General features: G+C 41.0%; 1 protein-coding gene across 1 annotated transcript in view; it reads left to right on the forward strand.

Annotated features, from left to right (window-relative positions):
- LMNTD1 (lamin tail domain containing 1) overlaps window positions 1-15,981 on the forward strand; it is a 1,301,017-nt gene that overhangs the window by 363,743 nt on the left and 921,293 nt on the right. The window contains exon 7 of the mRNA XM_086938753.1: window positions 12,939-13,064. Within this exon, the coding sequence (XP_086794879.1) occupies window positions 12,939-13,064 (126 nt within the window). The remainder of the gene's footprint in view (window positions 1-12,938; window positions 13,065-15,981) is intronic.

Consider the following 15,981-nt stretch of genomic DNA (forward strand, 5'->3'; position numbering starts at 1 on the left):
ATGACTGCACTGCACAGTCCGAGGTTATGCAGCAAAGTTTAAATAGTTTGAAGTCTGCTCATTAAAGGGATGAGTGGCAGCCATAGCTCATAAGTTGTCAGGAAGGTGAGTTGCAGCAATGAGGGTATAAGGACTCTTATGCTGGTCTGGTTACTCTACAGTGGAACAGGTTCTTTAGAGGTAAAGGCAGAATTGCTGCGTACAGGCTCGCTCAGGGTGTTTGGTTATAGAGTTGTCACAAGGATTAATGATGGGGCTCTTAGGGCAATCAGATTTTACACAAACGTTGATTTACAGAAGATTACATGGTGTAATGGTAATGCACGGTTGGCACTCTATCCTAAAATTGACATCAAAATTAGGAGTGGATCTCTTGAATCGTGACAGAGCTAAAGCGCACAGGTTCTCACAGCATCAGTATCACCCAATGCAGCAATATAAGTGAGGCTGGGCAGTGATGGCAGGTTGCCAGCTTTGGAAGGTTCAGGCTCTATGTGTCTCACATGGCAAGAAGCTGTTACGCTGAACTTCAGGCAGAGCAGCCCAAATCCAAGCCTGCTGCAGTACCATCAGCAAAGTCTTTTCCTTAGTGCAGCAGGTATAGTACTTACTCCTCTGGGCACAATCTCGCCTGCTGGAGCTAATTTGGTCCAGGGTGAGAAAGCTACTCCATTTACTAGATCTTCACATTGAATTCCACAGGGTGTGGACAATCAGAGCAACAGCACAGAGTAGCATGCACAGAGAAGTGGAGACAGTAGACCTAGCTACTACCACCCCACTACAACCTTTGGGACTCTATAAATAGCCTTGGGGGACAACTGAGGAAATTAGGGTGACCAGTCATTGCATGCTACACAGATTTCTAGTAGGAGTCAATAGGTCATCTTCCCAGTGGAGTTCAGGTAACAAGGCTGGTACCAACTACTACAATCAGGGGCTACCAATCGTTATTAGTGTCATGTGGGTGGTCACTACACATGTGAAAAGGAGTCCCATTTTGGTGTTAACCGGTATTACTCAATAGAACCTAACTCTCTGCTCATTCGTAACTCTAAATCCATTATTAATTTAGATAGCTTTAACTTTTTATCTATTATAGGGAAACGAGATACCAGAATAGGTACTCTATATGATTTATTGTCTCAATCCTCTAAGGATGATTTAGAAAGTGTTGAGAGATCCTGGGCACAAAAACTCGGTAATTCTGATGTAGATATTAATTATAGTATAACTCTCTACACAACTTTATTTTTAGCACCTAACCTTAAAGCACAATACTTTAAAACCATCTACAACCTTTATTTTACTCCGGCTAAACTGTTCACCTGGGGTATGCAAGTAGATGACAGATGCCCCAGATGTAGACAGGGACAAGCTAATTTGATCCATATGTTTGCCGAATGTCCGAAACTAAATAACCTACAGACAATGATCGAAGGATTCTGGACTCAAGTTTTTGGACGGAATCTCAGATCCTCCGCCACTTTATATCTTCTGGGTCACGATGAATCCTTAGGTCATAGCGTAGAGGAACAGAGAATTGTATTTTTGGGTACTGCCGTCTTCCGTATTCTTCTGGCGGCATGCTGGAAAGACTCTAATGCTCCCACTTTTCAGATGTGGCTCGGTCGATTACTTGCCATCTATAAGCAGGAGATGGCTATATATCGCACAAGGGGTAGGAAAACCAGAGCTCGGGGCACTCAGATCTGGGCCCCAATTTCGAACTGGTACTACAATGTAAGATCCTCCCCCTGATACGATAAGGGTCGACATGGGCCTACATGCTAAGAAAATGAAAAATGTGTAATTTATAATTGTCCCCTCTTTCTTCTGTCTCTTTTCTGTCTTTCTCTCTTTTTACTTTTCTTTCTGTTTTCCTTTTTTTTTTTTGTATCTTGTTCTTTAAAATTCTACGGATGTTGTATTGTATTATTAAGAATTCATTCTTTCTTGTATAAAATATGTTTTTGTTTGACTACTACAGATCACGCTCAATAAAAATAAAAAAAATAAAAAGAACCTAACTTTCTGCTGGTGAGTATCATACCAAAGATTTGTAGAGCATGTCAGGAGACTCATGACTTGAGACAAAGAACATACCAGGTCTATCAGAGCAAGAATACACATAGGCACAGTACTAGGGACATTTTACCCAACAAATAATATTTCCTAAATCGTTGGATTGAACCTTGAACTAGAGCATATGGGCATGCTTTCGGAGAATGCTCCCACTTTGCGCAGAGACAGTTTATTTTAATTTGACCGTATTTACCGGACCCTAAGATGTTCATGGGAATATACTGAAGTCCACGTTGAGAGTCTAACACGGCTATCTTGTCCAAAGGCCCATTAATAGCTAATGTATCAGAGACTGTACTATATCCCACTTAGTTAACATTCTGTTTTAGTGCACATCACATAAACAGTCTGCAACATGTTCACAATATGGTGGCCTGCATGAAGGGATGCTGTCAGCAACAGGGTACACACCCTCAACTGATGACCATTTGGTGGAATCTTGGATGGTACTCTTATCATCATCATTATTATGATTATTATTGCACCGCTCTTCTGCGTTTGTTCTGCCGGCTGCTAGGGCTAGCTTAGTAGGAAAGTGATTAAACGAGGGGGTGTTTTGCATTTTGTCCAGCACAGAATAGAATAAACACCAATGCATTTGACACAAGTTCAGATGAAAATGCCATCTACATATACATGCAAGCACATGCACTGCGCACAGTCACACACCTCTCAGGCTTCAGTACTGTAGCAATAATGAAGTTCAGTATCAGTGTTCATAGTACATGCTGAGATTATTTTGCCTCAAATCACCTATGTTATCCATTATGTAGTAGTATTTATTATCTTTCTGATAGAGATACACCAGAATGCATTACTGCAGTTAGAATTCTTATATTTTAGTGCAGTCCAAATTGTGAGAATTCAATGACACTTCAGAAAATAGCAAAAACTGTTGTGGTCCAAAATTGCCTGCACTCTGGCAGCCCTATTCCGATTCCTATTCCTATTTCCGATTTCTTTTTTCTTATCGCCATTCCATTGAAACCTTCCTTTGTACTCCACAATTTAAATCCATAAAGCCATCAGGCAACCGGCCATACCTTGACAGTGGATGTCCCGTCACGTACACGTACAGGGAAACATCGAACGTGGATGTAACTAGAGATCAGTATTTTCATGTGGCCGGTTGCCTGATGGCTTTATGGATTTGAAGTGTGAACAACTCTCCTTCGTTCATTTTTTATATGATTCATGTAGTCCCAGATGTTGCACTGATCGAGTCCTCTTTGTGATTCCTATGTATCTCAACAAAAGTTATTTTTTTGTAATTCACAGATTTTTATCATGAAAAAGATATAGACGAAATGCATTTTGTGTGCTCCTCCATCTAGAGGATTTGTGTCACAATGACAATTATTATCCACAACTGGGAGCCAAAGGGGGTGAGAACAGGAACAGGTCACCCCCACACAGTAACTACACTACAACAAAGGACCTGCTCTTACTATATGTATGGACAATGATCCACCATATATCTCTTGAAGGACACACCCAATTTAGAGTGTCACAGCAGTGGATCTAATTATCACACCTGCCCCACAGTATCCTAGATCACAGCTTGAATTAAAATATGTGGTACTGTGTCTGCTAGTCCGCCCTCCTATCAATGTGAAAGGACTTCATGCCGATGAATGGCAACTACCCGGTACAATAAACAAAGAAACGAGGTACAGTTAAGTCGCTGACCCTAACCCTGATGAAATTGCCACCGAATTTTGTAAGGCAATGAAACATGTTGGTTTTTAATTGAGCAGGCACACTGCAAGAAATAAAATAGAATAGCCAGTGTTGCCTAGCTTGTTTTTAAACTAGGGTATATTCTATGTTAGCTTTCGGAATCCCTATAGGATCACAAGTAGAATACACATCACACTTTTTGGTTTTTCTTTCTCTGCACTATCCACTTATTATTTTTTACAGTTGGCATTTGCTAATGATGAGAACCTGAGGATACAGGCGAGTACCAGCCTGTAAACCTTCCATGGTGTTACTCCCGTGAGTCTCTGACAACTTTCCCTCACCTTTTTGTCCTTTTTGAAGTCCTTTTCACATTGATGGGAGGGCGGACTAGCAGACACAGTACCACATATTTTAATTCAAGCTGTGATCTAGGACACTGTGAGGCAGGTGTGATAATTAGATCCACTGCTGTGACACTCTAAATTGAGTGTGTCCTTCAAGAGATATATTGTGGTTCATTGTCCATACATATAGTAGCAGCAGGTCACAATGACACTTACCAATGAAACCTAAAAGGAAAACCTAAACTGATAATTATTCTTTTGAATAGCTTTTATACTGTACAGTTGTCAAATCACTGGCGCGGTGAGGAAAGGGTGTAAACAGCAAGTTAAAGTGCACAGATTAGAAGAAACCCACCCGACTATGGCTTATCAGCTGTACGACCTGTTGTGACAGGTGGCTGCTGTAAGAGGTCAGCAGTAAATCATAAATGAAATGAAGATCCTACATCTTACGCATTTGTAGAAAGTTTGGAGGATCACAGTGCTGGTGCTACAGGAAGACTGATTACCAGTCCCCTTCAACAAAAGGATATAAGGCAATATCTGTAGGAGCGCTGTGTCTTTTGGCCCCACCATAGTGTCTAGGACTCCTTCCCCCAGCTTAAGTAATGTCAGAAATACTCTCCCACTATCTGTATCTGGGAAAATCACATCATCCACCATCTTGTGCACAGGAACAGGCCAAAGGAGCTTCCAAAATTGAACCCGCAGGCCTCCTTTACTGTGCCCCATTTATACATACAATGCATATTCTATAGTAGCCACATACACAAACACACACAACATACACATTGGATTTTAGCGTTAGTAATTTTTTGTTATCAGTGTTTGTTCTGCTGTACCATAAAAATAAAACAACCTAGAATGAGAATAGGTAACAAAACAAGGTATAAAGCTGACGAGATGTTTTCAGCCAGTGTAGAATGACTCACTTTTTTAGTGGCTGAAACTCCCTTTAATGCGAAATAGTTTGGGAAGATCATTAAATTAAACTTTCTAAAGAAGGTATCTGCTCCACCTCCCCTTGGGCAATGTACAGACCCTGAACCAAGCTTGGAATAATCTTGACTATGTTTTAAAGGGATGCCCTAGGCTAGGCACACAGCAGGCTCGGGCTCTTCATGTTTAAATGATGTGTACACTTTGCAAATTTGAGCTGCCTGCCTCAAACATGGAGCACTGGAGAAAGCCTTTCATGATACTCCTTAAACCATGCATGAATAATTGACCTTGACTTCCTTCCGCATAATTCCTCTCTCTTTTCTTTCTTCGGAGTGACCAGCCTCTTACCATCCATTCTCTGCATGCCTTCTCTTTCTGAGTATAGCCTTTTCTCAGTCTCATGCCTGTCTGTCTTAATCCTTCTGATTGTATTTCTGCAATTGATTGTCTCATTTTATAGATCACAACCTCTTCTTCCTTAAAGCGTTATCCCTGCCACCTAACAATGTCTAATCTCTGCCAGCCTATCTATCTCAGCAACCATTCACCTGAAATTACCTACCTCCCACTATCGATCACACCAAAGTGGTATTAATATAGTTTATCACAAAATAACTGGAGTAAATGCATGTCATTTTTTTTAGCGCAAATACCTAAGACAAATATTTAACAATAACCACTTGATTAACCCCTAACCTTGGGTTCAGAAGTAGCGTGCCACTCACTGCACAGTGCTTTAATGCCTCGTCTGAGGTAGTAAGCACTATATAAATGCAAATACTGTAACAATTACTAAGAAGACACCTGTAGTAAAAATGTACCTCAACCCAAATAGTTACCAATACATTTATGGCTGGGAAATAGCAGAATTCACAAATTCAGCTGTTAATTAAAAATCCTCAGTGCTCAGCCTATGGATCGCAGACCCAATGAAGAAAGAATTGAACTAGAGCAAATCTGGAGGTTATTGCATCTTCGTAATTCACACCTGAATTTAAATAGAATTCATTAAGATTTGTTCATGTGCAATTAGAAGATGTACTGAGAATCTTAAAGATGCTGCAAGCTTCCAATATTTTGCTTTAGTGAAGATCTATGTGAACCCACCCATTTGTTGCATGATTAAACATGAGATGTGCCAGGCAACACCTAAGTTATTTGAAAGTGAATCTGTGTGAGTCCTTTCCCATGTTTATTGCATAGTCCAATTACATGAATGCCACATTTTCCTCTCACTCAACTATTAATTCATTCAAAGTAATGTCCCATTCCATATTACAAGAGAAAGTTTAGTGCAGTAAATGGATTCACCCACTTGCTAAACCAGGATTTTTCACTTATAACTGCCTAGGTCCAGATTTACTTAAAAGTCATGCAACGCAGCAAGACAACTTGTTACGCTGTGCGACAAGGGAGAGCAGGAATGGGCTATATCTACTAAGGTACAATGCATTCTTGTTCTCTCCCTGCACTCGTGAATTGAGTGGTGCCTAGTGCCAATGAAGGCACCCTTGCACCACACTGTTCTGCTTAAGACTTGAAACAACAGGATACACTTAAACTCAGCTCTCCCAAAATGAGGCAAGTGTATTTATTACTGCACCTTTAAATGACACATGTAGAAAAGGAACTCTGCGCTCTCAAAATTAGGCAAGTATACTGATCAAGGTGCTTTTAAAAGTACAACACTCCTGTTGGGGCCTGGCCAGCTTCTGTAAGTGACCTCGATGTAGACCGGTACAGCCAGCCTTGTTTTAGCTACAGAAGGAAGGGGGAGGTGTTTCTAGAAATCTCCTTGGGTTGAGTAAAAGGTATGAAGTGGACTCATTGTCCCAGGGACCATCGGTGTTCCCGATCAAGACTTGTGATTTACTGAGGGCTCCCCAGTCCTGTTGGCCAGAATGTTGAAAGATACTCTTTCTGTAATGTGTTTCTATTACTCATTTTGTGTATACATGCTTTTTTGCTTTGTATACATGCTCTTTATATTTGACTTCTTTCATTTGGCATCTGGGAAGGTGCATTACCAAGGATTTAGGCACACATTGCATACAACAGCATAATAACTTCAGAATGCATATTGCCATTTTTTTCTGACCTAAGATAGAGAGAAGGTTACAGAAGTCTGGTAATCACACAAAAAACAGTCCCACCATCCCTTAGCTACATACTGTCTCACTCCCTTGACTAGTTTGTTTGAAGCTTCAATGTATTGTGATCTGAAAGATGAAAGCAGCACAAACCTTTGAATTCTGAACACTCAAGATCATGTTTTAAATGTAAATAGCCAATTACAGCTCAATTCTGTAAGATATTTCTTGCCTCCTGCATATCTAATAGCAATTCCGCCAAAGCAACAGATGTGTGATTAATATTCTTAACCATCAAACACGCTAATTTGTTAATAATCCTTGTGTTATAAATGGTTAAGCCTGGAACTCCTACTATTAAAACAGTTAAACTTATATACTCTGTCTTAGGTAATAAATGAATTGCAGAGTTATAATCTTCGTTGAGCTGGGCAGTTTCCCTCATATTCCAGACAGGTAATGCTGGATTCAGCGGAAACATAATAAGTCTCTACTGCGTGAAAGCACAGGGTCCATCCATTATAATCGTTGGAATATATGTATATACAACATTATCACAAGAAAATAACCATCCTGTAGGCATTTTAACGTACTTGATATTACTGGTAGAAGATAGTACATTCTTACATGAAATACTATTATGTACATTCTTACACATAATTTCAATTCAACTCTTACATAGAGTTTGTTGTTCTCAAGTAATCTTTGAATTGATCTCCTTAAGTCACATTTGAGCACATTTACCAATGTTTAATGGATCACAGGTCAGATTATAACAAACCTCACCAATAGTGGTATTGCAAGTTATCACTTGAGTTAAATTGTCCCAGGTAGCATCAGTGGCTTCTGGACAAAATCTACAAAACTCATACAGTGACATATGAGTTCTTAAGTCACTCTCTTCCACTGCCCCGTCTGCCCTTTTGGCATTAAATGCCTGCAGTCAGATATTAACGGGGGTAGGTATAGCTACTAAGCAAGTGGAAATAATATCCATGGTGCTCCTCATGTTTGTCATGCAAAAGTACGAACTGTCAAGAACAGTCAGTGCTAGGTAAGCCCATACTTTGTCAGTTCGATTCAGAAGGGCCGTCAGTCTGCGCTGTTTGCTGGTCACTTCGGAGTAGGGGGCTCCTGGTCCCTCTTAGCCCCAGTTGAACACGACCAAACACACTCTAGTCAGCTCAAATAGAGCACAAAGACATCATGCTGTGATCTAGAAGAAAGGAGAACAAGTAGCATTTATCAGCAGACACATGTTTCCATTTCTCTTGCCCTAATTTCATGGTTTACAGAAAATTGTCTTTCCCTGTTGCAATGATCTCTGCCTGTTCGTGGGTATTATTTGGAGATTCTACCCACACCTTGGCCCCTGGGTTCTTGTTGGTGTAGCCAAACCTTGTTTCCCCACAGCCGGAAGGAAGAGCTGGGACAGTCCCCTTTTTGACTATCCTCTGTACACTGGAATAATCACTATTTGCGCAATTCTGTTTTCAGTTTGTATTACCAAATCACTGTCTCCACTGTTCAATAATATCACCTTTATTTCTCCTTGAAAGTTTGCATCAATGACTCCTCCCAACACTTGAATGTCTTTGAGAGCCAACCCTGGTAGAGGAGCGCTCAATCCGAAGTGCTCTGGGGGAATTTGTATGCCCATCCCTATCTCAATGAGAAACATATCTCTTGGTTTGAGTCTGTACAGGTTTAAAGCATGCAAATCAAGACCTGCAGCCTCTGGTGTTCCCAGGTATGCAGCCAAGGCTGGGGGAGTTGTCTCACAGTACAGAATAGTATTAGTGGCCATGTGAGGCTGAATCTGCAAAGTTGGGGTTAGCATTGCACTGGTTGCCCATTCCCAAGAGAATCCTATTCAAAAGCCTGGCCTTGGCTTTTAAAGCCCTGCATGGTATAGGCCCCAAGTATATTGGGAAACGCCTTTCTTTCTACCTGCCTAACAGGGCTTTGCGGTCAGCCTCTTTGGCCAAAGCGGTAGTGCCTGCCATCAAGCGTTCCAGAATAGGTGGTCGGTCCTTTCGCTATCTGGCTCCTCGGGGCTGGAATGAGCTACCTTTGTCTTTGAGAAAGGCAAACCGCCTTCTAGCTTTTAGGAAAGCACTGAAGACCTGGCTTTTTGTCCAAAAGTAGCGCTAGATCTCCCTCAGTTTTTAGCTGTTGTGTTGTTACTCTGTACTTAGTTCTCTTCGCCAAAGCGCTGGGATGCTCTTGGGAGTAGCTGTGCGCTATAGAAGAAAATAAATAACATAACATAACATAACATCAAAGGGGCCTCCGCATTCGCCATGGGTCTATTGTTCAGTATTTGTATTTCTTCACTCAAATGATCTCTCCAATTTTTCAATGACCCATATGACAATTTTCTCAACTGGACTTTCGACAATCTAGTCATCCTTTCGATAAGACCCGCAAACTGAGTGTAATAAGGAATGTGAAAAACCCACTCTATATTGTCTTGTGCACAATAATCCTGCACCAATATGCCTTTAAAATGAGATCCTTTTTCACTTTCGAACTGCAGTAGAATTCCAGAATATAGAATCAACAAGTCTAATATTTTAAGAGTATTCAATGGAGTGGCACATTTACATGGAAATGCTATCAAATAGCCAGAGTAGGTACCCACAGTAGGTACCCACTGCTATATATATATATATATATATATATATATATATATATATATATATATATATATATATATATATATATATATATATATATATATATATATATTTATATATATATATATTTATTTTTTAGGAGTTTATATAGCGCGAACTAGACCCGAATCGGGTATTAGAGAGCTTTACATAGCACCAGTTTCATTACATGAGGACACACATTAATTTTTGTTAGGCACGAGGAGAATAAGTGATTTGCCCAAAATCACAGGATGTATTTTGGCGTCATTACCGAGACTCAAACCCAGTTCCCCAGTTCCGAGGTTGAGAGCCGTAGCCGTTAGGCCAACTCCTCCCCAGCCTTGACTATTTGGCATGGGCTCAACTTAATCAATCTGCCATATCTGTACTGGTAATTTTCCTCTACCTAGCTGACCTCTCACTATCTGTGCGACTGGTCTGTGTTGTGAATGCTGACAAATAGGACATTGAATGATTTCAGTTTTAATCACATCTAGGGTAATGTGCATCCCTCAATTCTCTGCCCACCTGTTAGTAGCCTTCTCTCCCAGTTGTCCACATTTTTGATTTGCCCAGTTAGCCATTCACAACAAATCAGAATCATGTTCATAATGCCAAAATGTTCTGCTTCAGATTTGAAACAATAGGACACACTTAAACTCAGCCCTCCCAAAATGAGGCAAATGTATATATTACTGCACCTTCAAATGACACACATAGAAAAAGAACCCAGCACTCCCAAAATGAGGCAAGTAAACTGATCAAGGTGCTTTTAAAATGAAACATGTATTTATTAGTTCAACATATTTAAAAGGAAGACACAATATGCTGGGTAACAAACCTTCCCAGATGTCAAATGAAAGAAGTCAAATATAAAGAGCAGGTATACAAAGCAAAACAAAATTATGAAATATACACATTGAGCATAGAAACTTATAGCATATATATATACACAAAATAAGTAATAGACATACATCAATGAAAGAGTGTCTTTCAACATTCTCTCTAACGAATTTCTGGTAGATCTATTTGTGAAATATGTTTTTGGAAATTGAACAATATGGAACTAACTGAACAAAAAAAATCGTTTTGTCCATGAGCTTCTGGTAATTGCTATGATCATCGTTGCCAAGTGGAGCCCAACATTAAACAGTTGGCAAGGGTCAACTGAGAAATCGAAGTGACCCCAAGAATTAGAAAAACAACAAATGCATAATGATGATGCCGATTCTAAGATACTACACAAATGTATGCCTATCCACGCACGATCATGTTTGGGTATTTGTGAGCAAATATGACCACTTCATTTCAGCAAGGAACTACAGCAAACCTAACTGACAAACTACATTTAGTAGGCAGACACACAAACACCATGCCCCAGTGTTCATGATGCCAAAATCATGCACCTCTACACTGGAACACAGGGAACATTTATCCAAGACAACCCCTGGCCCAGTGCACATAGATGGGTAAATGTCCAAAAACACAGTCCAGGACACCTGCTGCAAGTTACATACCACATGTTGCTATGCAGTATAGGTCAAGTTTACATTGATTTCACACAACACTTACATTTCCATGCAATCAACTAGTATACATTTAAAGAAATTGAAACATGGACTTGACCCCCACTAAGAACATCTGCTTGTATGTTCAGGATACAGACTAGTAAATCGGACTGGAGTCACAATCACTATCATGAGATGTATGCCAAACGAAACTCAAAGGGGCACATGGGACAAATGATACACTGCCATCCACACACATTATGGTGCATATCATAATAATACAGATAAACGCCTGTTCTGTGGATCTTACTACAATGCACTCTGATAACAATAGTCACCAACCTGCTGATGCTCTTACCTTCTGGGCTCTAAAGCAAGGGATCGGAAAACAATTCTCCTTCATACCTTGACCGATACAAACTCCTCCACTGCGATCAGAATGATGCTCCATGCCAAGGGAACGTACAGGCTACCACAAACAGCAGCTAGCTCCCCACTCCAATACCAAAAACAACATCTTCTGAGGGGGGTGGGCTTTGACCCAGCTTCCGGCCTCACAGAGTTTAAATGCCTCCATGATGATTCATAGTGCCTTGAAGACCATCAGTGTGTCTGGGGGTTAGTCTTTGGATAGCAGCACCTGTGTATAAGGCTAGGGTTCGGCTTTCTTCATGGGGGCAGGGTGGAGTAAATGTGACCATGTTTTGAGATTTAATGATGATGTCCTAGAGATTTGTCATTTGCACAAAACCTCTAATTCTCCTTCTTACGCATGGAATAAGTATGTTAGTCAAGTGATGATGCATAGCGAGGAGGATAAGCTCTTGCAGATTCTCATCATCGGCAATACAACGACATTCTAAACTGTGTTAGCTTTTACGTTGGGTTGGTGATTCTTGCGTCTGTGTTTTAATGGAGTCTGCACACGTGTATCAGCATGTAGTTGTATTATCCAGCGTTGTGATGATACAGTTGCAGCTTCCCGTACTTTGAACACTTTCCTGTTTAAAATGTTAAATTGTGTTTAATATGGAGATTTGCTCGTGCTTTGATCAAAATGACAGCTTATTTGCATTTAGCATTGTTTCCTAATTTTAGTTTGAAATTGCTTTGTAGGTATTTCATTCTGAGCACTGTCATGTGCAGTAAGTCACCAAGTTTGTCAAACTGTGGTGCTTCCTTCCATGTATGCATTTGCCATTGATTTTGGACTACATTTAGCCTGGTGAATTAATCCCAATGTCTAACAAATATGGCTTTTACTTATCAGGTCCTATATGTTCAGTGGAGGAAAAAGCTATAAAAATGAAATGGCTTGAAAAGTATATTGGATGAAACCATAAGACAACAAACACATGTTCTGAATGCTCCTGAAATCAACTGGAATTTTTCTTCTAGCAGCACAGCCCAGTAGATGTTCAGGACACAATCTTGTGGATACAATGTACAAATGGTCACCTGGGAATTCCTCAATAAAGTATAAATAAACTTTAGTAAATCTTAGAGGTTTATCTGATCTTAGAAGTACCTTCAAATTTTGCAACAATGGTGATTTGGTATTGTTGTCTTGCTTAGAAAAATGAGTCCTTGCAAACTTTGCTAACCAGATCGCAAATTGTGTTGCAGCTCATGGAGCTACAAATGCGGCTGAACAATGACCAGCTCATGTTGGAACAAGTGCAGGAGGAAAATAAGCACCTGCATCGCCATGTTGATTCCCTGACATCTGAGATCTCTGCACTGGGGAAGAAGGTAGGTTCCGAATGAGGACCAAATGCCTTGGGCAAACTGATTCCTAACCCCTGCTTCTCCTCAAGCCCACCAGAAGTGTCTTCAGTGATGTAACGTTGAGCAGCAGGTAGGATCTTGCCTGAGTGAGCTGGTGAGCTTTGGAGTGGGATTGTTGACTTTATAAATCTAAGCAGCACCTGTTTCTGCTTCTATATGATGTCATAGCTCTTTAATTAAGAATGTTCAGAGCCATTACCTTTGGATGCCGTAAGATGAGAAAGGATGGGAGGAGAGACAGAAACATGAAGGGCATCCAAACTCGTGACGGAGGCCCCGCTGTCATGGAAGGGGCCCGGATTTGTAGAAGGAACTCCGCATTGCAGTTTCTCATTGTGGAGATCCCGCCATGACTGCAGGCCCCCATCATGAGTGTCGGGCCTCAGCCATGAGAGCAGGGGTCCTTTGTGACTCGAACCCTGAGTGTTTAAGGAGTTGTTGCATTAAAACTTTAAGTCTGAAAACTTTACCTTCATGTTTCTTTCTTGTTTTCTAAAATATAAGCTGAATATTAATGGTTATGGCTACTTCTTGTAGATCATCGGAGTGGAATCCTGTTACAGCAGTGATGTAAATTCGGGGCCTAGGGACCCCATCCCCTGGGGTCACATAACATTAAAAGGCGAATGGTGCTCCCATCCCCATGCTGGTTTGAGGCCCCAGGGACTTATCCCCGGTGCTGATTTTCTTTTCAAGTGGAAGGGGGTGTGTGTAGCCCCCCCCTCCTCCTCCAAGCCACAACATTGCCCCGGGGAACAGATTCCCGGGTCTGAAGCAATTATTGGTTGCCATGGGTGCCCCTGTAACACCCGGGACACCCACTGCAATGAGAGCCCTTGGGCCCAGTGGGGCTGGCTACTTTTATTTTCTCATGGCTGGCAATAACAAAACTGTGTTCCATGAACATAAGAGTTCAGACAAGGAATTGAAGTTCTTCCTGCATGTGCTATGTGCAGGCAGGAAACACAGTGTCCAAGTGGATCTGGGTGCCTCTGCCCAAATAACAAGTATCATCTCCGGGGGAAGGTGTCCCAGGGGCCATTCTGAGACTTGGGGAGGTGGCCCGCTTATTCCTCCCCAAAAAGAAAAAAAGCATTGACCATCAGAAATGGAATCACCATCGCCCTTCAGTAGGCTCTGGGAGAAGAGGTCTTGTACCTCGCTCCATATTAAAAAGTATTCAAACCCCAGGGGTTGGGGTCCCCAGGGCTTTAATAAGGCTCTGGAAGGGGCGTCCACACCCATATGCCTTTAAAAGGTGAGACGTGTGCTGAAAGGTGTGACACTGGTGAAAGATGGGCACAGGACAGTTCAGAGTTAGTGCTGTATTGATATTTTTGATACATTGCCTGCTGCGGCTCTGTTCCAAATTGTAACTCTGGAAATAATAGACATTGTTTAACTTTTGTGGGGCGTGGTCACACTGCAGAAACCATGAAAGGCTATCAAGAGTAACATGCCACCTATTGGTGACCACAGCACTCTGCAGCACATGCATTAATTCACTGAGCTACCTTACCAGACGTAGAATTTGGTGATCACAAGCCGCAGAGCTCTTACTGGTACCTCCGCTGTTGCCCAAGGCTCCCACTTGAGATTCCCGCTGGTCCCAGATAATGGGGTCTTTGGGCCTCAAAATAGCTTGGGGAAGGGGCCACATGCCCTCTCCCCATAGTAAAAAATAAATAGCAAAAAAGAAAGCAGTGAATGTGAAATGAGTGGAGTAGCCTCTCATTTCTCATTCACTGCTCCATTTAGGAGCTTTTTAAAATATATGTTGATGCTAGTGGTGCTCCTAGAAGGGGCGGGACACCACCAAGCTTATTTGTAAATGTTGTCAGGGGCCGCACGGAGCACAGAAGCCCCCATAACAACATTTCAAATACTTCAGTAACTCTCCTTGGTCATTGAATCCATGACCCCAGGAGACCGTACCATATTTTTAAAGCACCCCAAGCTGGAGCTGTATGACACTAATATTCCTTGTTCTTTTCAATGCTTTATTGAAAATATTTTATGCCAATCACTATTATTAGACATTGTAAGGTGTAAATTATATCCTCTAGATTGAATTATAGTTATTGGTGACTTTTTGATAAAGACACTAGGCCCGTTTTATATATGTTGATGTGCTGACCCCTTGATAAAGCCAATAGGCCAGTTATTTATATTTTCATCTTCTGATCCTTGGACAAACTCAGTTGGTTGGCCTTACTTAAAATGATTGTTACATGACATAGTCAGACGTGTGACATAGTGGGTGTCCTAAAGTAACCATAACTCGTGCCCTCACTCTGCACTGCTACTTACCTCACATATTACATCACTCATGACAACTTCTATAACATTACCGATAACATCAGTGCAACTTTTGCAATTACATCATTGAGGTGCACTGTGCATGGCGGAGCACGAGTTATAGTTACTTTAGGGCACAAGTTACAGTTACTTGAGATAACTGTAACTGATGAAATTCAGAGGTTTTGTTTGGTTAAATCTATATGTTTTAATAGAACTTTTCACAAAACTTTAATGTCCCCTTAGCCTTTGTTTTTCCCCAGTCATATATATCTACGTCTCTATCTCTCTCCCTCTCTCTCCCTCTCTACATATATGTAATTTGCATTTTTCCATTTTGCCTAATTTCTGACATCCCTTCCCCTATTACTGATTTCTCATCTCGCAGAAATGTGAGATTGAATTATATACATTCATCTCTGACCATCATTTTCTAAGACTCGTAAATGTGAACGAATCAACTTGCTTGTAAAGCAACCAACTTATTTAAAAACACAACCACAGTGTTCCAGTTTTTACTGTGATTTTCCTGAATCGAAAGTCCAAAAAAGGTAATTTTATTGTGAGTAGAAAAACCGAATAT

The sequence above is a fragment of the Lissotriton vulgaris genome, chromosome 1_1 (assembly GCF_964263255.1).
Source record: "Lissotriton vulgaris chromosome 1_1, aLisVul1.2, whole genome shotgun sequence".
NCBI classification, from domain to species: domain Eukaryota; kingdom Metazoa; phylum Chordata; class Amphibia; order Caudata; family Salamandridae; genus Lissotriton; species Lissotriton vulgaris.